The following is a 25377-nucleotide window of genomic DNA, read 5'->3' on the forward strand; positions in this document are numbered from 1 at the left end:
TTCAGCAGTGTTGCTGTTGTTAGACCTGTTGGCAGCGTTCGACATGGTCAATCACCAACTACTGACCTGCCGTCTCACTGATACCGAGATTCAGGGGTCTTCCTTACAGTGGTTCTCCTCGTTCCTTCAGGGTCGGGGACAAAGGGTGGCTATTGGAGAGTAGCTGTCCTGGAGGCACCCGCTAGTTAGCAGAGTGCCCCAAGGTGCGGTGCTTTCCCCGATGTTATTTAACATCTATATGTGCCCCCTTGCTCAGATTGCCCGAAGACATGGGCTGGGCTGTCAACAATATGCGGATGACACCCAGCTCTACATGCTGTTGGGCGGCCACTCTGACTGCAGACTGGAAGATCTAGACCTGGCGTTGAAAGCTGTGGCTGGTTGGCTTAGACTGAGTCGACTGAAATTGAATCCGACGAAGACGGAGGTTCTGTACCTGAGTCAGATTGGCCCGAGGCTAGGGATCCCACTCCCAACCTTCGATGGAGTGCCATTGGTGCCAGTGCCAGAGGTTAGGAGCTTGGGAGTGCTCCTAGATGCCTCCTTAATGATGGAGGCCTAGGTAGCAGCCACTACCTGCCTTTTATCATTGTTGGCTGATTAGGCAGCTGGTTCCCTTATTTGAACGCAATGACATGGCAACAGTGATCCATGCAATGGTCACCTCGAGACTAGATTACCATAATGCTTTCTACATGGGGCTGCCTGTGTCCCAGATCTGGAAGCTGTAGCTGGTGCAGAACACGACGGCCAGGTTGCTGTTGAGCCTCCCTATGCGGGAGCACATCCAATCTTATAGCATACCAAATCCGGTTCAAGGTGCTGGTATCTTTAAAGCCCTATATGGTCAGGGACCTGCATACCTAAGGGACCTGCATACCTAAGGGACTACCTTTCCCCACATGTTTCCCAGAGAGCTCTACGATCAGGGTCCCAAAACCGTCTGGCCCTGCCAGGCCCTAGAGAAGCCAGGCTGGCTGTGACAAGGGCCAGGGCCTTTTCAGTGGCAGCTCTGCACTGGTGGAATTTGCTCCTGGAAGTCATCAGGGCCCTGCGGGACCTTTTACAGTTCTGCAGGGCCTGCAAGACGGAGCTCTTCCACCAGGACTTCAACTAGGGAGCTGCATTATACAACCAAGGCCCCAATGTTAACATCTATCAACATCAACAGCCGATATAACCCAGACCACGATGGGAACTGACTGACTGCTTGCTGGATGTTGTTCATGCCTGCCACTGTATATGAACTGTTTTTAGCACTGTAATCAGAGGTCATTTCGGGGGGGAACGCGGGGGAACGCAGTTCCCCCATGTGAGGTGCAGGGGGCGGGGCACATGACAAAGCCCCACCCCCTGCTTCTGGCCACCCCGCTTCCAGCCCTCATTCAGCCAGGAGGAGGCAGGAGAAGAGGGAGGGTAAGTTGCTTCCTCCCCGCCTCTCCCAACCTCTGCCTGCCTGGGGCCAGGGAGGGCCTTGGCGGGGCTTCCTCGCACTTCCGCTGGCCTTGCAGGTCCACCGCCGGGCTCCTGATGTCAGGGGGTGTGGCATATGCTAATGAGTTATGCTAATGAGTTCCCCTAGCTCTTTTTCTACGAAATGACCCCTGACTGTAATGTTTTGTATTTATATTGTCATAATTTTACTTAGTTCTGTTTTAGCTGTGTAGTGTTTGTGTAAGCCACCCTGAGCCTGGTACGGTGGGAAAGGCGGGGTAGAAATCCAATACATAAATAAAATAAATAAACAAATTAACCAAGAGCTTCCAGGTGTGGCAACGGAAAAGGAAAATCTATGCACACCCTCTGCTTACACCTTTTCTCTCAATGTCCTGAGCTGTAGTTCTAAGCATACTAAGAAAGGAAAACATTGAAAACATTGAGATTTGTCTCTGAGTATACATGCTCGGGATTGCACTGGTTGTCACTGTGGAGGAATTGAATTTTATTTCATATATAGGGCAGATTTGCATTGGTTTCAGAAATGCAATCTAACACAACACAAATATACACACTCCAAAATCCAGGCAGTCCTACAGCTAAAAAAACACACACCTAAAAAAAAGCTGAACAATAAGACAGGCACGGCTGAGCTTTTGAATACTTAAAGCTTCCGTGTCACTACAGCAAACTCAGCATCCGCACACAGTGTTTGAAATCCTCGTGTACATCTGCGCAAGAGAGAGATTTGACATCTGTCCCATACTTAGGAAATCATGCTTCTGTATTTTGCAGGAAAAGGCAAAATCAACACTAATTGTGTTATGCTCACCAGTTGCAAGAATGCTTGTCACACTGCCAGTTCTTCCTTTCTGCCTTCCTCCAGTATGTGCGGGAACCACCTAATTTGTGTTACCTGCAGGCTTTGTTTATATAGTCCAGGAACCAGGGGTGGCTGTTATCTTTGTGTTAGGCTTGTCTCTTTTACTTGTGAAAGTCTGTCAAGTGCCATGTACTCTGGTATAATTCTAGAGGGGTATTCTTGTTAGTCTGTTGTAGCAAAAATAAACAGGACTCTGGTGGCGCCTTAGAGATGAACCAGCTCCTATTCTTGCATAAGATTTCATAAGAACAAAGTCTGAGTCCAGCGGCATCTTTAAAACCAACAAAGTTTTATTCAGGGTAAAAGCTTAGCTTATACCTTGGATAAAAACTTTGTTGGTCTTCAGGCAACATAGCCAGGATTTTGTGCACATTTTTCCCCGGTGGGGCTGAAATTCTCAGCTCAGAAAGAAAAGCCATTTAGCCAATAGAAAGCTGTTACCAGGATAGATATCTCAATTGCAGAGACCCCAAAAGCCCCACCATAGCTACAGGTAGGGTTGCCAAGGGATTTTTTAGCTGCAGTGGGGGACTCCCGGGTGGCGGCTGGAGTGACGACGCCGGGCACGCTGGGGGCGGCGCCACGACCATCCGAGGGAAAACCATAGAGTTTTCCCTCGGATGACCGTGGCCCCACCCCCAGTGTGCCCGGCATGGTCGCGTCACTTCTGGGTGACGTGCACGTCGGGGTGGGGTTCTCCCCGGGGCCTGATCCACCGGCGGCGGGGAACGGGCCTCTGGGGTGGGGGCGGGGGTTACCCTCCCCCCGGGGGGGATTTGGCAAGCCTAGCTACAGGCCTGTTGGTCTTAAAGGTGCCACTGGAATCAAACTTTGTTCTGCTGCTTCAGATCAACACAACTACCCACCTGAATCTATAAGATTTCAGGGAACTCCAGAAACTGTGGGTGAGCGGGAGACAATGTGCCAAATGTCAGTGTCGGTAAGTGTAGGTGATGCACATCAGGACAAAACCCCACAACTTCAAGTATAGGCTCATGGGGTCTGAACTTGCAGGTATCTTGGGGTTGTAGTGGATGGCAGTGTTCCGTCTAAGCTGAGTTAGTGTGAGCTAGTTCATAGCTCCGGCTCACACATTTTTGTCTTTGCTCAGGAAGGATGGCTCCAGAGCAAACTAATTTACGCAGTAGCCAAATCACTCGCTCACAAAAAGTGCTGGAGAAGACTCTTGAGAGTCCCTTGAGGAAAGGCTGAAGAATTTGGGACTTTTCAGTTTAGAAAAGAGATGGGGGGGGGCATGATAGAGGTTTATAAAATTATGCATGGAGTGGAAAAAGTTGACAAAGAGAACTTTTTCTCCCTCTCCCAAAATACTAGAACTCGAGGGCATCCAATGAAGCTGATGGGCAGTGGGTTCAGGATGGACAAAAGGAAATACTACTTTACACAGAGAGTGATTAAAATGTGGAATCCGCTGCCAGATGATGTAGTGATGGCCACAGGATTAAACAGCTTTAAAAGGGGATTAGACAGATTAATCAAGGAAAGGTCTATCAGTGGCTACTAGCCATAATGAGTGACTGAGGGGAACTTCCACATTCAGAGGCACTAAATCTTTGAATCCGAGAGCTAGGAGGCAACATCAGGGGAAGGCCCCGGCCTCTATGCCCTGTTGTTGGCCGACCAGAAGAACTGGCTGGCCACTGTATGAGACAGGATGTTGGCCTAGATGGACTATTGGAGGCATCACCAGCTTAGTAATGTTAGAGTGGTTTGTTTGAAAATTGTGACTGGTAGCCCATTTTGAAATCTTTGAGCATTTTTTGAAACTTTTTGAAATATTTAGCACTGAACTTTGAAGATATAAAACTTATTGGAGATAACTGAATGAGAACATTGATCGTTTATACATATTCATCTCTGAAAGAAGACAGTCGAAACGAAGCTCATATCTGGAATCTTTGTAGAACTTCATAGCAATATTGCATTGTATTGAACATTGTAGCGAACATATTGTATATTATTGTATGAACTTTATTGCAAGCAACGTTCCACTGTAAGTCAACATTGTAGTATATGCTATTACGTTGTTATTTAATTAGCGTCTATTGTTCACAGCTCTTGTTACGCTTGGCCACTGTATGAGACAGAATGCTGGCCTAGATGGACTATTGGTCTTATCCAGCGGTGAGTTAAAGGGACTTGGCAACCCTATATCCCACTTTGTCAGCAGTGATGGAGCTGTTTGAGTAATTACAGTAATAACAGGGCCCCCTTCTCCTTTGTTAATTAGCTATCCTGAGCTGTTCACCAACAACTCTCCATTCAGCTCTGCATACTGCCCTTTTGTGTGGTCATTCACATTATCATCAGTCAGTCATCTGGCAGCGTAAAAAGTGAGCTGAGAGCCCTGGATTCTGGCAGGATTGCTTCATTCTCAGTGTAAACATTTAAGCAAATCAGGGGTGTCACGACCCAGGTGGGGTGTCACCGGACGCTGCCACCACTCTGGTTCCAGGCTCCCTTGAGAAGGCCCAGAGTGCCCTCCCAAGACCTTCAGACCTCCCTTTTAGCCGAATAACAGGCGTGAGGACCAGGCAGAGTGAAACAAGGAAAAGTTTATTTTATAGGAGGTCAAACAGCAAGGTGCAGGAATAATAACAGTAAGTGGTGAAAAGAAAATAAATCAAATGCCCTAAAGCGTCTAAATATGTACTGTCACTAGCCTTTGCTCTGGCGCCAGCCCTTTTGTTTCCCAGCCCTCTTATTTCCTATTTGTCAATTTTGGCTCCAAAACCTCTCAGGGGCTTCTGGGAGTTGTAGGCCCAACCTAGGGTTGCCAAGTGAATTTTACTCACCAGTGGGGGAGCCTCACTGCACTCCGGGAGCCGTCCCTCGTGCGCGCGCGCCGCCAGCACGTCACCGGAAGTGACGCGTGACGTCGATCACGTTGATGGCGTGGCCCCAATTGTCGGAGGGAAAACCATAGAGTTTTCCCTCCGACGATCGGGGCCACGCCCCCCACGTGATTGACGTGATTGCGTCACCTCTGGTGATGCAGCCACGCTGCGCTTTGGGGGGCGGAGTTCCCCCCAGGGCCTCCAAAGCGGGGGTTTACCCACCACCCACCCCCACTTGGCAGCCCTAGCCCAACCTCACCTACTGCTAGCCAGGCTCCCTGGGCCTAGTAGGCCTCTGGTGGCCCAGCCCAGATCATGACAAGGGGCTTGGATGAGTTCAGGGGTCCTTGTCTGAGCGGTGGTCGGCCCCTCAGTATTGGTGCCACACAACCTTTTAAAGGTATAGATGATGGGATACTATCAGGTGCCGCTTAACTGGTCACAAGGCTCAGGAATGTGGAAGCTACCCCAGCCGGAGGAAGACTGAAGAACAGTAACACCTTAGAGACCAGCAAGATTTTCAGGGTATGAGCTTTCCAGAATCAAAGCTCCCTTTGTCCGATACCAGGAGCCCTAATGTTTGTCCAGGAGTCCTAATATTGAAAAGAGGTCACCGCCTGTTAAATATCATGACCCCATGTGAAATCCAGAAGGGCCCGAAAGCATTCAGTGCATAGAACTCTCGCTGGTAGCTGTCCAAGCCTTTGGAAAGAGAGCAATAAAAATGCTTAAATTGCTGAGATCTGTGTCCACAAAAGTCGCTTGTCCTAAGGGTTGCCAGCCTCCAGGTGGTGGCTGGAGATCGCCCAGAATTCCATCTGATCTCCAGGCAACAGAGATCAGTTACTCTGGAGGAAATGGTCACTTTGGAAAGTGGGCTCTGTGGCATTATACCCCATTCCCTCCCCAAACCCCACCCTTCTCAGGCTTCATCCCCCAAATCTCCAGCTATTTCCCAACCCGGAGCTGGCAAACTTACTTGTCCTCCACAACTGATAAAGGACCTTGTCCTTCAAGTGGCTAAGGAAGGTAGAGCTGCGGCAATCTCAGTCACGGGCAGAGAGGGAAAGGGTGAAAGACCAGGTGGGCCAAATACAAGAAGAAGCATTGAAGGCAATGATGAAGGGAGCCTGGACTTTCGAAACCACCTACCCCGGAAGTCTTCTTTGTCTCTAATGTGCTCCTGGGCTCAAATCTAGCTCTTCTCCTGAGACATCTAGGAAGTAGCAGGGCGAGGTTCTCACATGTGAACAAGAAACCCCCTGTGGGGATAAAATGTTGATGGTGTACCTCTTTTTGTCATGGCGCTTCCAGTTTCTGTTGTCAGAATGTTCTGTACTGTAAAGTGCAGCGGATCAGTCCTTCTGCCCAGGGATCATTTCCTGTGGGAGCGCACAGGAGCGGAGCTCCAGCAGTAAAGAGCCCAGGGGGTGGGCACATGCAATAAGCCCCACCCCCTGCTCCCAGCAGCCCTCAGTCGGGCCACAAGGAGAGTGGAGCCTGAGCGGTGGGTGTTGCCTTCGGACACACTTCCGGTGATGTCAGGGGGTGTGGCATATGCAAATAAGTTATGCTAATGAGCTCCTGTACCTCTTTTTCTACAAAATGACCCCTGCTTCTGCCTAATGCATGGTGCTGTTGATGGGATCTGAACGTTGGATTCCCTTGTGTGTCAGGAACTCCTGCTTCACCCTCTGAGCGTTGCCGCTGATTTATCCCAGGAACAGCAACGACAGTGCTGTGTTTTCACCTCAAGTTGATACCTCATCTAATGCACTTTCACAGTGTGTGCAACGGGAGCTTTTCTTCTGATTCTTTAAAAAAAACTTTAAAAACCCTAATCCTTTAATTGACTGTTTCAATGCTATTACTTAATGTTTTGCCGCAGAATGCAGAGAACGGGGTTTAAAGCAGTATGTGGGAGAGCCATTTCTTGTTTTCTCTTCTTTAGGGGGTTCCCACTTTCTCGGCCCTGGAGGTAGGCAACTGTTTAATTGTTTCTGTAACTTGTGTCAGGGATGCAGTTAGAAAGAGGGTATTATTTATTAAGTAAGTACGACAACAGGCAAGGGGGGCAGAGCATACAAAATGTATGTAATTCTACATAGTTACCACAAGGGGGCACAAAAAACCCAGCCTAATCCTTCATATGGCAAGAACAGTCAGTGTGGTATATAGCAAATAGTACTACTGTGCATGCTACAGAACAGAGTATTAAGCATTAACCATTCTAGAACAAAAGCAGTCTTAAATCCAGCTTAACTGCACTCACCGTGTTTTCCCATAACTACATCCTTATGAAGAATTTATTGCTTTGGTGAGACTTGTAGCGTCCTTCTTGAAGGTGAGGAAGCCTGTGCTTGAGCCTAAAGTGTTGACCTCTGAGGGTTTGTTTGGATTGTTTTGTACATCCTTGATCTGTCACTTTGGAACTGTGCTCCCCTTTTTGCCTTCACCCTCTGCTCACTGAGCTTTCTGTCTTCGAGTATGAGTATATTGTTTTCTTCATTAGGTAGTGTCATCTTTTACAAACGTTTTTAAGAAAAAAAGAGGATTTTTCTTTAACCCCTGGTGAGTTTATGGTCTATATTTTGCCAAGGAGACAGGGGAAAAGAGACCAGGATAGTCAGAAATAAATATGAGGTGGACCTCCTGATGGCACTGGTATTTCTGGCCACTGTGTGATACAGAGTGTTGGACTGGATGGGCCTTTGGTCTGATCCTACATTAGCATCTCTTATGTTCTTATGTATTTATTTAGGCTGGTTGAAGTTGCAGTTACAATTAGGGCAAAGGAGCCATAAAAACTATGAGCGTTGAGAAGAGGGATGAAGAAGGAAAGAGAGGCGGCCCCACAGAACAACCAAGAGGGACAGTATGGGGTAGGGAGTTCAGGGCCTAAAAAAAATGGGAAGAATCATTTTAGAGAGCTGGACTTGTAGGGATGCCAGCCTCCAGGTGGGACATGGGGATCCCCTGGAATTACAGTTCATCTCCAGGTTACAGAGGATCAGCTTCCCTGAAGAAAATGGATGCTTTGGAGGGTGGACTCTATGGCACTGTACCCCACTGTGGTCCCTGCCCCCCTCTGGCTCCACCCACAAATCTCCAGGAGTTTCCCAAACTGGATTTGGCAACCCTACCCCCCCATCCCCTGCTAGTGGCCAGGGGGGACCTGGCGTCCCTAAGCTGGAGAGCATTGGGAGCAGGGAAGTAACACCAGTTAAGGTCAGCAGGTCAGGATGAGGCAAACTTAGAGAGAGAGCTTTAAAGAGAAGGGCAACTAAATGTTAGTAAAAAGGTAAAGGTAAAGGTTCCCTTGCTTGAAAGCCAGTCGAATCCGACTCTAGGGTTGCGGTGCTCATCTCTGTTTCAAAGCTGAAGAGCCAGCGCTGTCTGAAGACATTTCCGTGGTCATGTGGCCGGCATGACTAAACACCAAGGCGCATGAAAGAAGCTTATAAGCACAACATGTGGATCCCATCATCTGTTTACCAGCCAAAAACTGTAAGGAAGAATGGCAAGGAAGGCTACTGGACCCCGTTCTCCCACACACACACACACCAATGGGCCACAGTAAAAAACAAAAAGGCTGTCCACAAGCTCTGTGCAGGCTGTGTGTTGTTTAAGGCTAGCATATATCTTCATTGGCTTATTTTCATCAAGTTTCAAGAGATAGGAGCTAGAGAGACTTCGGGCTGCGGTGCAGCAAAGCGGTCGAGACTCGGGCGAGCTCCTGAGAATCGCTGACACTCCTTTTAGGAGGTTCTCCCGTAGGGAGGTGCGGTTGCAGAGGACTTGTCCCGGGCTCCCCGTGAGTGGCAAGAAACGGCTGGAAGCCTGGGATTGTCCTGAAGCGAGGCACAGAGCTGCACAGTCATGGAGCCATGACTGCAAACAAGCTGTGAACACCCGAACAACAGAGTCCCGAGCCTCATCATAACATCGATGAAGAATTACATTGTGAGTACCTGAAACTACAACAATCAATCTTATAAAGAACTTTCAATTTCGCCCCTTTAAATCTTCCAAAAAGCAAGGGGAACAAGGTGTGGAATCTCCCCCCTCCTCCTTCCTCCTCGTAAGCGGCTGTGACGAGACTGGGAAGTAAAAATCTCTGAAACTACATCTTGGGACAAAAGACTTAACTACTGACATCTGAACACTTTAATAGTTCTAAGTACTTTTTCTAAGTGAAATCTACCCTTTTGAACTTATAATACAACTCTTCCTTCTTCTATTACATGGGATGTAAAAAGGACCTTGTTTAACATTATTAACAGACTGTCTCTTTTAAACTGGATTATAGGCACTCTTAATTCAATTCAAATCAAATTTATTATTATGGTCAATTAATTGTGGAACTTTCTTTTGTGAGACTGTATTTTAATTTTGAAATTCTATAGAAGAGTGAGTGCTTTTCAGAAATATTAAGAGATTCCATACTGTTTGGTCTATGTGAAAAGATTCTTGGATTTTAATATGGCTACTGAGTCTGGTGTTTTGAATTAACGGGCAGCTCTGTGAGACTTTCTGGGAAAGTAAACTAGAGAGAGCTGACCTTGAGCAATAGACTGAAACTGAGACTTAATAAGAAAATGGTTTTACAAAATATGTACAAGGAAGTAGATATCTCAGAAGATTCAGATGGCGTACAAGACACACAATTAACGTGGGAACAATTTCAAGAGATTCTTAAAAACACGATTCAACAAGTGATTCAGGATGTTTTTGAGAGACTATGCAACAAGGAACAGAATACTCAACTGGAAACTGTAACAGAGAGGAAAGACCTATTGAAGGTACATCACCCAGCCAAAGTCCAGGATTTTAATCAAGAGGATTTACTTCATGAAACTTTGCCTTCAGTCAAAGAGCCCATAAGAAGCAATACAGGACAATGCAATAAAGCCATGAAAAGTGTGAGAATTGTTTCAACTTTTGAAATGGCAGAAGAGAAATTACAAGATGATTTGTTATATGAGCTGATCTTTTTAAACAAAAAAATTACAGAAAGCTACACAAAACAGGAATCTTCAACCATTAGAAGAATGGAATATAGAAGGGAAAAAGCAAAGACAACTCTCTTCACATACAAAAAGAAAAGACACAGACTTATGATTATCTTGAAAAAAGAATACAAAAAAGAAATAAAAATATAAATATTATAAGTAGATTGTTATAAGGAGCTTTGATTTATGTGTAATGGATTAATATGAGTTATAGCTGAAAATAATGTAATAATACAATAGAAAAAATTCTATTAACAAAAATTACAAAGGAAACATCTAATATTAAAACAGAAATAAGGATGTACATATATAAATTGTATATGCTAAGAAACATGTAATTTACAGCTGTAACTCATTAAGAAAGATTTACTGGACCTGGATTTACACTTTGATGATGATTTTAACATGATGTGAAAATGGAAAATGTTAACCTCCTTTTCCCTATGTCTATCCACATGTTACCTCCTCTAGAAGGATATAGAGAATTCTGAAAAGACCTTAGCTGAAATTGAACTTAGATCATCTATAAGAGCTTACCATGAAGTTAGTAAGGAAGTAGCAATGTTCTTGTTTCTATTTTGATTTGTATATTCCTTCTATTTCTTAAACATTTTAGTTAGCATGAGTCTTGACTATCCATAGGTGAAATATTATTAGAATATTTGAATAGAATATATTATTAGAGGAAAAAATATAGAAGTTCAACCTGAGTAGATATAACATAAAAGTAAGTAGATATATAGCAGTGTGAAGAAAATAAGTATCTATTAAAAAATAATGTTGTTAAGAAGACAGTGGCTAAGTGGTTAAACATGTTAATCCTTATTCTGTATGTTATGTATGAGAATCCTGACTAGGTACTTTTATAATGGAATACTCTCCACTTTTTACTTCTTTTTCTTTTGAAAATCAATAAAATGTTTATAATAATAAAGAAACTTCCCTGCTGATTAAAAATAAGTTTCAAGAGATAGAAATGCAGACCACTGTTTTTGATAGCAGATTGTTAGACGATGACAGGGGCTGAGAGCTTTATTCCAGAATAATGAGTGCAGAAAGTAGCCAGTGGAATATGGCAGCATGGATGAAAAGGACAGAAGTGAACATGACATTATTTATGCTTAATATTGAGGAAATGCTTAATGCATGCTTAACTGTGGTGAGAGGAGAGCATTATACCAATGGAAGACAGAGTATTATCAGAACACCATCCTAGGGCCTTTCCTTTTATTGTCTTGTGTGTACAATGTAGATTTCTCCATTTCTGCCTGAGCTGTCTTTTGACTCTATTCTGGGAAGTTGTCTCAAAAGCAGCTGTCTGCTTCCAACAGATGAAATGCAAAACCCTGTATTCATTCACTAAATTTGAGAGAAATCAGCATTTTGTTAGGAACTTTTAATCATATGATAGTTCTTGATCTTGTTCGATTTTATATATGGTCATTTTTACATACATTTTCTGAACTTCAGTAATGAGTCCGCTTCTGTTTGTCACTCCATAGATTTGTCACTCCATAGAATGAACAGCAGGTAGAATGAATTGCACTGTTTTAAATGCGTCCCAAAGTTACTTGGATAAATTATTAGGGACTGTGGTCTATGCTACTGTGTATAGCTTGCCGCAACTAGGATCCTACTATGTAATTTTTGCATCATTTAATGGTCATGTTAATACTTACACTTTGCTTCAGTATCTATTAGACTTCTGGTTGGTTCTACAACCCTAATTCCTATTGCATTGTTCTTTGAATGTCCCATCCCGTCAATTGTCTTGACTCACTATGATGTGGAATCTGCCTTGAGTCCAAGTGAGTGTATAGAGTCCAAGTGACTAACTTGTCCTATTTTTATTGCACTTGGTGCCTTAACTGTTTTAATCCTGTTGTATTTTATTGCACAGTTGTGCCTATGTAATCCGCCCTGAGCCCGCTTGCGGGGAGGGCGGGGTATAAGTGAAAATAAATAAATACATAAATAAAATAAATAACATAAAGGAATAGATAAATATTGTTTCAACCAGGGCTTTTTTGTTGTTGTCGAAAGAGAGGTGTGGGAACCCTCAAGAGGGAACTGATGTTTTCAATTTGTATACTGAAAATTCATGAATTTTTAAAAGAATTTTGTCGAAGAGGTTCCGGAAATCTATTCTGGCGCATTCCCCCAGAAAAAAAAGCCCTAGATTTTGTTGTTGTTGTTAGCCCTGGATTTAACTCCAGCCAAATCTGCTTTGCAAACGTAAATTAACTCTAAAGCAGCATTCCAAGAGACACTAGGAAACGTAGTTTTCTGTGGGGCTTACACTGGTTTCCTATGTGGTTACTGTTATGGACCTCATTCCCCCACTCTCTCCTTTGCTCCTGCCTTCATTGTTGAGGCACCTGAGCTAAATCACCTAGGGGACAAGATTCATTAGAGAAAATGTCCTCCAGTTAGCTGGGGATATGATTACCTATTCCAGCAAATAAGCGTATATTGTTTTAGCATCACCGAGACCCCATTTACCACCTGTAAATGCAAAGTAGCAGGCATGCAAGTTGTCTGCACCATTAGGGCTGAGGCCCCTTTTTATTGCCACATCCCTGTTTATTTGGATTTCTGATCCTCTAAAGATAAGCTGTAAAAAAATGTATTCATTGTGTGTTCCAGGGATGCTTAAGCATGTGGCACCATATCTACTTCACTAGCACTGTAATCATTTGCAGAATAACTTTGCGTAAGACTGCAATGTAAATTGCAAGCAGCAACTATTATTAGCCCTTAGAAATTTATCTTAAGAAAGCCTCTGTCCTCTCACAGGAATAAAATTTCTACTGTTCCTTTATTACCATTTAAAACTGCAGTGCTGCTGCATTTGTTGTTTGAGAGCCAGTTTTGAATAATCCCTCTATGGATATGATACCAGGACAAAATAATGGAACATAACCATTGTAGATAATGCTGTTAGAAATGACTTCACTAGCCTATTTATTGCTAGGACAGGAAGCAGCTCACCTTTCCACTTTCCCTGGGAAATCCCTATGTTGCATATACAATCTGTTTGGAGAAACACCTTTCACCTTGAAATCACATCAATATTCCAAAAATTGGGGCTACAAAAAAAAACACTCTTTCTACAAATGGGTGCTCGGCTCCAAATTTGTAGCTGGTAAAAAGGAAATGGGCAGGATGAATAAGTCATCAACCCCCAAACTCAGAGCACTTCTGTGCTTAGAGTTGCAAAGGACTGACTAGATTAAGGCAAAACGTTTACCATCAAATATCTCTGCTGGAGTCTCACATCTAAAGGGACAGAAACTGCGAAAGCCAAAAGGCTAGATCATATGTCTTCCTCTTGAGGCAGGAAGATCAGGACTAAGCCGAAGCGGGATTGACTCCCAAGGGGAGAGGATAAATTCTAAGAACCTGTTTTGCTCTAACTCTTAACACTGACTCTTGGCTCTCACCATTAAAAGACCATCTTTATCTATGGACTCCATCTTGTCCATGTGGCAAGGGACAGTAGAGAGAAGTCCCAACTATGGTAATAATGGACTTTAAAATGCTGCAACTTCAAGAAATACTAGTCTATTCTAGCAACAATTGAGGCAGGAAGATCAGGACTAAGCCGATGCGGGATGGACTCCCAAGGAGAGAGGATAAATTCTAAGAAGCTGTTTTGCTCTAACTCTTATCACTGACTCTTGGTTCTCACCATTAAAAGACTAAATCTTTATCTATGGACTCCATCTTGTCCATGTGGCAAGGGACAGTAGAGAGAAGTCCCAACTATGGTAATAATGGACTTTAAAATGCTGCAACTTCAAGAAATACTAGTCTATTCTAGCAAAAACATTGTTAGGATGAACATAGAGTTTAGGTTTCAGGGGGAGTGTGTTTTCACCATTTCTTTTTATCCTTACTCAGCCTGCTGCTTGTACAGACAATGTGTACTCTTTTTATTTATTAAACTTTTAAACATTTTGAATGCTCGAAGCCTGATCTCTGTAAACACACTACACCGATTCAGTCCTGCTGTCCAAAGAGTGGTAAAGGGAAGGGACAACCATTGAACTCACCCTCCCTAAAACGCAGAGGTACAAAAATGCACTAGATCATCTCCTTGCTAGCTAGTATGAGAGAAGCAAGAGACATAGCAGTTAGGTGTAGCGTACCTATAAATTGCAATGCAAAGACAGAGTGCTTGATGTACAAATCCATCTAGCAGGAAGTCAACTTTCAGTTTTGTTGGTGGCAATGGTTACTACCCAGAGAGAAGTTGATGCTCCTGGGAGTAAGGGAAATGGTCAGCATTGCCAGGTGGAATCCAGAGACAGCTTCAGGGCTTTTCTAAGTTCCTGGGGCCCAAGGGAACTGCCAAGTTAGGAAGCATCTTTGGGGTTCCTTGTGAGGAAGCTGTTCATTTCAGCATGCTTATTCAAAGACAGATATCCCTTGGGGGTAAGTTTTAGCCTGCTGGTTAACTCAGCTGGCCAGGGGCTATTCCTTCTCAAGGATGAGCTTTGACTAGGCCAGCTAGCTTGATGCAGTGCTTACAGTGTCCAACAAGGACCGAGGAAACCGGAGTTCAGATCCCTGCAGTCAGGAAACTCCCTGGATGATCTTGTGCCAGTTTCTTTCTCTCTCTCTCTCTCTCTCTCCTCCCCCCCCCCCCCCCCCCCTTCCCCTCACTTACCTCACAGGGTTTCTGGTGAGAATAAGATGGTGGTGGTGGTGGAAATGTGTGCAATTTAGAGTCCTTGGAGGATAGGGGAGATAAAATGGCATAGGTAAAATGAGCTGATCTGCTAGTAAAGATGGCTGAATTCAACAAATGACTTGAAATAGTTTGTTGTAGTGCCTGCATCTACACATGAACAGACTTCGAGTCCAGTGAGTCTGCTGCTTCAAACCAACATGGCTACCCACCTGAATCTTACTTCTACACATGTAATAGAACAAAATCTCCCTCAACAGCTGACCTATAGTCAAAGATTTTTGTGACCTGAGGGGGTGGGAGAAGTAATATATTAAACCTGTGTGAACCAGCAAAAACATACCTGTAGTTCATAAGAAAGTTATTTAATATATTTTTGAAATTGTAAATTGCTTGTCTGTCAGCGGTTTGCATACATTGACCAACATGTTGGGTGGCAGGGACAGGCTTACTTTTTGCTAAACAATTGGGTAGAATATTGCCTGATTGGGCCCTTCTTCCAAGTATTTTCATGGGTGATAGAAATAGAAACTGACTTAAAATGCAGAAAATTCTAGGAATGGGTCTAGAAGGGTCCTTCAGGTGGCCATGACAGTATACCCTCCCATGTGCCCCTACCTAGTAGCGGCGGCCTTGTACTGTTGACTATGTGTCCACTGTGTTTGTTGCTGTTCTTTCCAATTTATGTCTAACAAGCCTATCTTTTCTTCAGGTTAGGCCAAAGACCCTGATTCCAGACAGCCTCCCTGTTTCTCCATGCAGAGATCAACTTTCGAAACAACCACCTACATTCCAAAAGGCAACTGTTGTCAGCATCAAAACCCCAACTCCTGCCCTCCCGACTGCCAATAACACCGTTAGCCATGTACAGACATTCAACAGCCAGCTGCAAAGTGTTACTGAGCCTACAGCTATCTCATCGCCCCTGAACAGCACCGGGGTGGCCTATGCCATCATCTCTACATCCCCCAACAGCGTGACTCCCATCAGCACTACCAGTGCAGCCGTCTCTGTGGTTAAAGACAGCATCAAAGTGCAACCGCTCCTCATCAGTGCCGACAGCAAGGTAGGCCAGCTGTGACATTGAATGACAGTTGGTATTTCAGACTTAGGGTTGAGGGGTAGGTAATGTGCCCTCAGCTGCATTTCAGAAAAGGTCTGTGGAATTTAGCATCCTGTTTGTTTTACGTCTTTCCAGTAGAACTTAGAAAGGGAAGATATCTGTTAAGGAAACACATAGAAAATGTTTGATGTTTACCTGTGTGCTAAAGGGAGTTTAGGGGAGTCTCCCATTATTCAATATAGTGTTCTTGAATTATTGGGGGGAGGTATATGATAGCAATATCACCGGCAAATTAGGAGCCTGGAACCAAAACACTGACTGGTTAATTGAAATGAATATGTCACATTGACCTGGCTTGCATAACAGAGACATGGCTGGAAGAAAAAACTGTGAAGAAGAGAAGAGATTGGATTTATACCCCGTGGCCCTTCACTACCCAAAGGAGTCTCAGAGCAGCTTACAAACTCCTTTCCCTTCCCCTCCCCACAACAGACACCCTGTGAGGTGGGTGGGGCTGAGAGAGCTCTGACAGAAACTGCTCTTTTTCAAGAACAGCTCTTATCAGAGCTATGGCTTGCCCAAGGTCATCCAGCCAGGTGCAAGTGGAGGAGTGGAGAATCAAACCCGGCTCTCCCAGATTAGAGTCCGCGCACTTAACCACTATACCACACTGTCCCTCTGGTTATGCAGTCCTCCAGAAGCATGACCCTTATCCTCTCTGAGTTCTTCAGCTTCCATGGACATTATTTATTTATTTATTTATTTATCAAATTAGATTTACGAGGCCACCCTTCCCTACAAGAAGGGCTCAGGGCAGCTTACAACAGAATAGCATACAATAAATAAAACCAACATTAAAACTATCCCAAAACAGATCAATAGATAAAAAAGTGTACAGTCCAAGATGGCGGGGAAACTTTAAGCTCCCCAGCCTCCTCGGAGGGGAGGGTTGTGAGGGATGGGGAGAATATATGAGAGTGCCAGATGCCACACTGTCCTCAGCCGAATGCCTTACATGCCCCGTGGAAAGGTAGTAATTAGAGAGTTCCACCAGGCAGACCCTGGTTGAGGACAGCCGGATCTCTCTTAGGCTGGGGGCCACCAGGAAGTTCTTATTCCCTGAGCTCTTCCAGGGGCATACTGGGAGAGGCGGTCCCAAAGGTATGTAGGACCCTAACCGCCGAGAGCCTTGAAGGTCAAAACCAGAACCTTGAACCGTATGCGGTGCTCCACTGGAAGCCAGTGCAGCTCGCGTAGCACAGGTTGAACGTGTGCTGTCCAGGAGGTCCCGGTAAGGACCCGCACGTCTGTATTTTGGACCAGTTGGGAGCTTCCGGGTCAGGCACAAGGGCAGGCCTGCGTAGAGCGAATTACAATAGTCCAACCTGGAGGTGACCATTGCATGGATTAACATGACTAGGTCGGGGGCCAGTTGCCTAACCTGGCACAGTTGGGAAAACACCAGCTTGGCAGCCTTCACAACCTGCGCCTCCATAGACAGGGAGGAGTCCAAGGTCACGCCTAGGCTCCTGCAGTCTGTGCTGGTGATTGAGGCACACCCTCAAGAGTCGGAAGCTGGCAACCCAATCGAGGCTCTTCCCCACCCAGCCATAGAACCTCCGTCTTACCTGCATTCAGTTTCAGACGACTCTTTAACCATCTCACCACAGCCACCAAACCCTCAGCTAAGTTCCCGGGAGCGGTATCTGCCTGGTCACCCATCAACAGAAATAGCTGGGTGTCATCGGCATATCGATGACACCCCAGCCCAAATCTCTGCACTAGCTGGGCGAGGGGGGCACACATAGATGTCAAACAGCACTGGGGAGAAGCATTCTGTTTGTTTAATGGCCACCTACCCAGTGGCCCTTTTCTCTATATTGGCAGAGGTACTCTTGGATGTAGTGCTGGAGACATCTAGACTGAGCGTTGTGGGGGACTTCAGCATTCATGCTGAGGATACCTTGTTGGGGCTGGCCCAGGATATTACACCTCACAGGGTGTCTGTTGTGGTGAGGGGAAGGGAAAGAAGTTTGTAAGCCACTCTGAGACTCCTTTGCGTAGTGAAGGGCAGGGTATAAATCCACTCTCTCCTTTTCTTCTTCTCTTATCACTTCTCTGTCTGACTTGGGTCTCTCTCAGCTCCTATGTCCTGCTCTGTTGATTGTATTGACTTATCCTGTGTAATCCACCTCGAGTCCCAGAGAGAAATAAATACATACAGTCCCATGCCTGGCTGTCCCCCCCCCAGCTATTTGGGGCCCCAATTTGCACAGCTCAGCTGCAATGATGGTAGAACTCCACTGTCAGAGTTTGGATCTGGCCACCCTTTCCTTTAGCTGTGATTTTCCTTGACGGACCACTCTTGTCTTCCTCCCTTATCTTACGTAGCACACGGCCCTTATTTTTAAGCATTGTTTGGTTTCTTCCAATGGCTCCTCTCTGTGGTCTCCCTTAGATCTCCTTTTGTGCCTTATTCTACACCCTTCTTTCAGTCTCTTTGCTCCTGATGTCCTGTTCCTTTGTTTCCTGGGACATCTTCCTAGGGTTCAGTCATCACCTGTATGATGCTTTCAATCCCAGAAAAATGGGCAGTGCATCCCCTAGCTGGGCTGTGTAGGTCCTGAGCAACTGAATATTCTGAGCTGTTATACCTACTTAGCCAGCCAGCACCACTAAAAGCACAATATACTATAGATCTCTTAGACATTACCACCTAAATTACGTAGACCTGCATACAAAGATTTACCCTTAGGGTCATTAATGACTGTTATGGAAAATCAGACATTTTAGCACTTGAGGTACCTAGCCACGGCATTGCTTGCCTCTTCTGGGCATGGATCTTTACTGTAGCCGCCATAGCTAGTACCCATTGTTGAAGCTCTCCCAAACTGTGTACGCTAAAAGCAATAGGAATAAAATAGATAAAACCAACAGGTTGCAGTATAGAATATGTACAGCAAAACAAAACAAAAAAGGTACAAAAGATTAAATGCCGATGAAATGAAAGTTTAATTTCTGTTCTTCTAAAGGAGCCAGTAGATCAAAACGCTGCTAATTTATTTATTTTTTTGCAGCAACCTTTTGGTAATCCTAAATCACATAAAGTCACAAAGCGGTGCAATTGGACTCTCTGAAAATGAGGCGGCTTCCATTTAGGGATACTCAAACACCTGCTAGTTCAGCTCACTTCCTAGTGCTGATGAGGCAGCCAGCTAACTGATGGGCTGTTGCTGCTGGAAACCTCTTCATATGTATTCCCATGAATACAAGGTTACTTGCAGCTATCAGCAGCAATGTTCCCTCTAAGCTATGGAGTCCTGTCAGCAAAAATTCTACTTTGTGAGCTACTGGCATTAAAGTTGTGAGCAGGTGATTTGGCTACCGCATAAATTAGTTTGCTCTGGAGCCATCCTTTCTGAGCCTAAGACAAAAATGTGTGAGTCAGAGGCTAAAAGACTGTGAGCTAGCTCACACCAACTCAGCTTAGAGGGAATACTGATCAGAAGCCAACTCCCTGCAGATGAGGGACCAGAAGCCCCAGCTGATTTCCCCTTTCTTCCCCTCACCCCAAACTATCAGCTTTAGCTGCAGACAAAAGGAAAGAAACAAGCTCTTTCTCTTTTGCAATGCAGAGTTTAAAAGCACCGCATCTGACCCAACCAAGCTGGAGAGGGGAAGGAAAACCAAGTTCTTTCTATCCCTTCTGCAATGCAGAGATCAAAAGCATTGCTTCTGGCCCTGCTCCCTTGTACAGGAAGGAGGAGCTCCCTTTTGCAACTTCACTATGCAGCTGTTTAGCTGAGGAGGCAGGATGGATAAGAGTCTGAGGGCCTGGTCACATGGGAGACTTTGGCCCGGGAGAGGGACAGATCGGGGCACAGCAAATGAGCGTGATCTCACTGCAACATCTGGGAAGCAGTGCGCACCCGTCCCTGATCCGTCCCTAAACCCAGAAAACCCACTGCAAAAAAGAACCTCCTACAGAGGAGGACTTACCTGAAGCACTGCTGCAAGCACAGCCATGGGATCGCCGCCGCGCCCGTCGTCCGGATCAATCCAGGCTCCCGGCCAAACTGCGCATGCGCACACATGCGCAGTTCGGCTGTCGCGCTCTTTCTTCAGTGGCTTTCCCCCGGTGGCTCAGGGGATCTATGTGATCCCGCTGCCGCGTCTCTCTTTTGGTGCGGCTTTAGAAAGCTGCACTTTGCCCATGCTATTCCCCCCCCCCCCATGTGGCAGGGGCCTGAGTACCCCATCAGCTGTGAGTTGGGTTCTGGCAGAGGTGCCAGGTGCTCAATGCAATCCAGAGATGCTTCTGATCAGCTCGCAGTCTGGTCATGAGTGTCAAGCAGGGTAACTCTGTCTGCTGAACAGGTGTGCTGAGAAACCCGCAGCATCTATACTCCTGTTCACAGTCTGACAGGAGGGCATCCGGAGCATAACATGTTCATTGTGTGGTGTTGGTGTTTTGCTGCTTTGCTGCCCTTGATTTGAAGATCTGATTTGAGCTCCTACATCTGAAAGAGATTTTCACATCTTTTTGAACATCACTTTTCTTTTCCTTTCTTCCTTCCTCCCTTTTTTTCTGCAGGTCATCATCATTCAACCTCAAGTTCAAGCCCAGACAGAAATTAAAGTGGAGACAAAGAAGCCTCCTGGAGAGTCAGCTCAGGGACTGCCTGCTACCAAAAAGAAAAAGGAGGAGAATCCAGAGGTTGACAGAATACTCTTTTCTTTCTTCCCAAAAGCACTGCATGCTTGACCGTAGATGGAGATGCACCAAAAGGTTGCCTTCGGTGCAGAAATTAAGAACATAAGAGCAGCCCTGCTGGATCAGACCATTGGTCCATCTAGTCCAGCATCTTGTCTCACACAGTGGCCAACCATTTTCTCTGGGCAGCCAACAACAGGGCATAGAGGCCAAGGCCTTCCCCTGATGTTGCTTCCTGGCTCTGAGATCCAGAGGTTTAGGGCCTCTGAATGTGGAGGTTCCCCTCAGCCACCATGGCTAGTAGCCACTGACAGACTCATCCTCCATGAATCTATCTAATCCCCTTTAAAGCTGTTTATTCCTGTGGCCATCTCTACATCCTCCGGCAGGGAATTCCTCATTTTAATCACTCTGCCTAAAGTAGTATTTCCTTTTGTCTGTCCTATCCCTACTGCCCTTCAGCTTCATTGGATGCCCTCGAGTTCTAGTTTTTTGGGAGAGGGGAAAAAAGTTATCTTTGTCAATTTCCCCCACTCCATTCATAAATTTATAAACCTCTATCATGTTGTTCCCCACCACCACCCATCGTCTCTTTTCTAAACTGAAAAGTCCTATAGTCTTCAGCCTTTCCTCAGAAGGAAGGTGCTCCGACCCCCTAATCATCTTGGTTGCCTTCCTCTGCACTTTTTCCCAGCTCTGCAATGTCATTTTTGAGATACAGTGACCAGAACTGTACAGAGTATTCCAAACGAGGCCGCACCCCTAGATCTCTACAGGGGCATTGCATTATCAGCCGTTCCATTCTCAATCCCTTTCCTAATAATCCCTAACACAGTTTGCCTTTTCCACTGCTGCAGGACACATTAAGCCTTTGTGCTTTCCATCACATCTTTTTTTGGGGGGGGTGAGGGAAACTTGGTCATATGAGTTGCTCCTTCACACATTCTCAAAATAGTGCTGGGTTCGTTTTTGTGTTCTCTTAGTTGTGGCACTGCAATCCTGTGCAGAGTTACTCCAGTAAAACCAGGGGGCTTAGACTGTACGGGGCTTCATAGAGAATGGGCCGTAGGCTCATGCATCTTTCGCCTGTGCTGGAACTCACCCTTTTGCCCGTCTTGATCACAGTTCAGCATTACTGTTGGCACCAGTGTGTTAATAGCAATGCTAATGCCCATTTCGATTTACTTTTCCTGCCATCTCAAGGTGTGTAGCTCCCAGGAGAGCTGGCTACAAAGAACATCAATAACCCAGGCCTCGGTCACACGGGCCAGATATCGCGGAGGGGGAGGCGTGGCTAATTGCCCCGGTGCAGTTAGATCCATGATTACGCGATCAGACGCGCCGGCGGCACACCATGGGTCCTTCCCTCGGCACTGGCGGGTAAACGAGGGACCGGAGGGGAATGCCACGCACCGGTGCGATCACACCACGGGCGTCTGGAGGCAGCCCGTGGCAAACGTTTACTAGTTGGGGTGTGATCGCGCCGGGATAATCTGCCCACCATCCGTGCCTCTCCCGCGGCAACTTTGCCGTGTGACCGGGGCCCCAGTCAGCTAATCCCTGTGAGAGGAAGGAAGTTTTCCCTCTCTTTCCCACCATTCAAGATGGACTGGCTCTAGTATTGATAAGCCCTTATTTGCAAGCCACTAACAGAGATAACATAGCAAGGTCATAATTAAAAAACTGTTGATAACAAGTCTCAGTCAGGTAGATAAGTTGCATTTCCCATGCTTACTATAAAATTATTATTTTATTTAGCTGCTTCAAATTTATGACAACCCTATGAATTAATGGCTGCGATCACACATTAAATAATTCACTTTCAATTCACTTTCTGGCTGGATTTTGCCAGTTCACACAGTAAAGTCCAGTTGGAAAGTGCACTGAAAGTAGATTGAAAGTGGATTATTTAGTGTGTGTGGCCGCAGCCAATAATGTCTTCCAAAATACCTTATCACTAACAGCCTTGCTCAGGTCTTGCAAACTGAGGACTCTGGCTTCCTGGATTGAGTCAATCCACCTCACGTTGGGTCTTCCTAGGGCTTTTTTTGCAGAAAAAGCCCAGCAGGAACTCATTAGCATAGTAGGCCACACCCCTGACACCACAGCTCATTAGCATATTAGGCCACACCCCATGCTGCAGGAATCCTGGGCAAGCCGGCCCTTGGACAGGCCGGGGAAGGCATGAGGAGGCATTTAAATGTCTCCCCGATCCTTCCAGGACCCCTCCTGGCTCGCCCGCCTCAGAGTCACAGGGGGGTGTCGCTCTCCAGGCCTTCCCTCTGTAGCCACACACGCAGAGGCTTTGGCTGTAGTGGGCATGGCCAACTTTGAAGCCAGCCGGAACTCCGTTCCTGTGCGTTCCTGCCCAAAAATAGCCCTGGGTCTTCCTCTTTTCCTGCTGCCTTCAACTTGTCCTAGCATTGTTGTCTTTGACACTTGTCTTCTGATAATGTCACCAAAGAACGATAGCCTTAGTTTACTTATTTTAGCTTCTAGGGAGAATTCAGTCTTGATTTGAACCCACTTATTTGTCTTTTGGGCTTTACAAATGAAGGTAATTGGTATAATGGTCTTTTGATTGAAGCTACGAAATGAGTTATGCATCCAATGCATGCCTGTGTGAATCAAATTCTGCTTTAGTTTCTCTTCAAGAAATTCTTTCAACCTGAATTTTAGTGCAAAGAAATTTCACTGTAGAAGTACTCCAAAATCTATATAGCTAATAAACCTGTACCATGACACAATTCCTGGAGCAATAAGCTTTGATAACTATTCTTAAACAATGTGCCTATGAATCTTCTTGGAAACACTTGTTTTTTAAATGTAAATGCACCCATTAAAGCAGGATCTCATATTATAGGATACTAAAGAATATTTTAGAGTGGGAGTTGATGGAATCTCACATGCATCATTACTCAAGTTGAGTAAGATTTATTATCACTTCTGGGATGGTACCTAGGCAGAATAGACTCATTCTGTGTCTTTGTCAGCAAAAAATGCAGGACACGTTCATCAAACTGAAGATGAATTTGTTATCCAAAACCAACAATTCACCTTGAACTTGTTTCCACTGGAAAATAACTACTGTCGTCATGGCTGCAATACACTGTCTATTGCTTATTGTCTTGGATCACTCTTTAGCCCATGGTGTACCCAGTGTGGATCATAAACTACACCTTCCTCCTTTTCATTCTACCTGAGAGCCAGTTTGGTGTAGTGGTTAGGAGCGCGGACTCTAGTCGGGAGAACCGGGTTTGATTCCCCACTTCACCACATGCACCTGCTGGTGTGACCTTGGGTCAGTTACAGTTCTTTCCGAGCTGTTCTCTCAAGAGCAATCCTCCAAAGAGCACTCTCTCTCAGCCCCACCTACCTCACAGGGTGTCTGTTGTGGGGAGGGGAAAGGAAAGGAGATTGTAAGCCGCTCTAAGACTCCTTTGGGTAGTGAAGGGTAGGGTATAAATACAATCCCCTCCTCCTCCTCCTCCTCCTTCTCTTCCTCATCAATATCATACAGACTATCATACAGACATAGAAGGTGTTATACCACAGAAGGTAGTTCACTACTGGTAGTCCCAACGCTGGAAGAGGCTACGATATAATGGCTTGCTTAAGACTACCTGTAGTGCATAGTTACTCCAGTCTTTGTCCATGGAAGTCAGTGAAATTTAGCCTTGAGCATCTTTGCACAGGATTTCCCTGATGGTGGGTGAAATTGAGAAATCATGCTCTTCATCATTATGCTACATGGGCCTTTATTAGGACTATTATTTGAACTATATGTATAGCAGCCTAATAGCCCAACTCAGTCCGATGTCATCAGAGTTTGGAAGCAGGGGTGGCTGCTCTTAGTACTTGGATGGCAGACCACCCATTTCTGCTATGCAGAGGAAGGCGATGGCACCCCACTTCTGCTCCTGTCTTCCCTTGAAAACCCTATGCCCCTGGGTTGCGATTTCAAGACAAAGAATTACTTTTATTAGATTATGTATAACAGTAAACAGCCATGAAATTAAAAGATGCCTGTTCCTTGGGAGGAAAGCGATGGCGAACCTAAACAGCATGATAAAAAGTAGAGACATCACCCTGCCAACAGAAGTCCGCATGGTCAAAGCAATGGTATTCCCAGTAGTCATGTACGGCTGCGAGAGTTGGACTATAAGGAAGGCCGAGCACCGAAGAATAGATTCTTTTGGACTATGGTGCTGGAGAAGACTCTTGAGAGTCCCTTGGACTGCAAGAAGAACAAATCAGTCAATCCTCAAAGAAATCAACCCTGACTGTTCCCTGGAAGGCCAGATAATGAAACTGAAGCTCAAATACTCTGGCCACCAAATGAGAAGGGAGCACTCACTGGAGAAGACCCTGATGCTGGGAAAGATTGAAGGTCAAAGAAGACGGGGACGGCAAAGGATGAGATGGTTAGACAGTGTCATCGATGCAACGAACATGAACTTGAGCCAACTTCAGAGGACGGCGGAAGACAGGAAGGCCTGGCCTGATCTGGTCCATGGGGTCGCAAAGAGTCGGACTCGACTGTGCGACTGAACAACAAAAAAACCATACGCACATAAACTCCTGATTTGCACATAGAAGAGTTAGATACCAACAGAAAGTTATCCTGCTTTCTATTTATTAGAGCTGAATTGAAGCCTTGACCAGGGGCGGGGGCTATTCAGTGAACCTCTTGCTGTAGAGACTTGGGGTGGGGGCC

The 25377-nt window shown here is 45.5% G+C and overlaps 1 protein-coding gene across 1 annotated transcript in view; it reads left to right on the top strand.

Moving 5' to 3' along the window:
* PHF21B (PHD finger protein 21B) overlaps nucleotides 1–25377 on the top strand; it is a 242321-nt gene that overhangs the window by 189374 nt on the left and 27570 nt on the right. Inside the window, exons 8-9 of the mRNA XM_015415485.1 lie at nucleotides 15596–15949; nucleotides 20541–20663. Of these exons, the coding sequence (XP_015270971.1) occupies nucleotides 15596–15949; nucleotides 20541–20663 (477 nt within the window). The remainder of the gene's footprint in view (nucleotides 1–15595; nucleotides 15950–20540; nucleotides 20664–25377) is intronic.

The sequence above is a fragment of the Gekko japonicus genome, unplaced genomic scaffold (genome assembly GCF_001447785.1).
Source record: "Gekko japonicus isolate JY-2015 unplaced genomic scaffold, Gekko_japonicus_V1.1 scaffold1577, whole genome shotgun sequence".
Taxonomy (NCBI): domain Eukaryota; kingdom Metazoa; phylum Chordata; class Lepidosauria; order Squamata; family Gekkonidae; genus Gekko; species Gekko japonicus.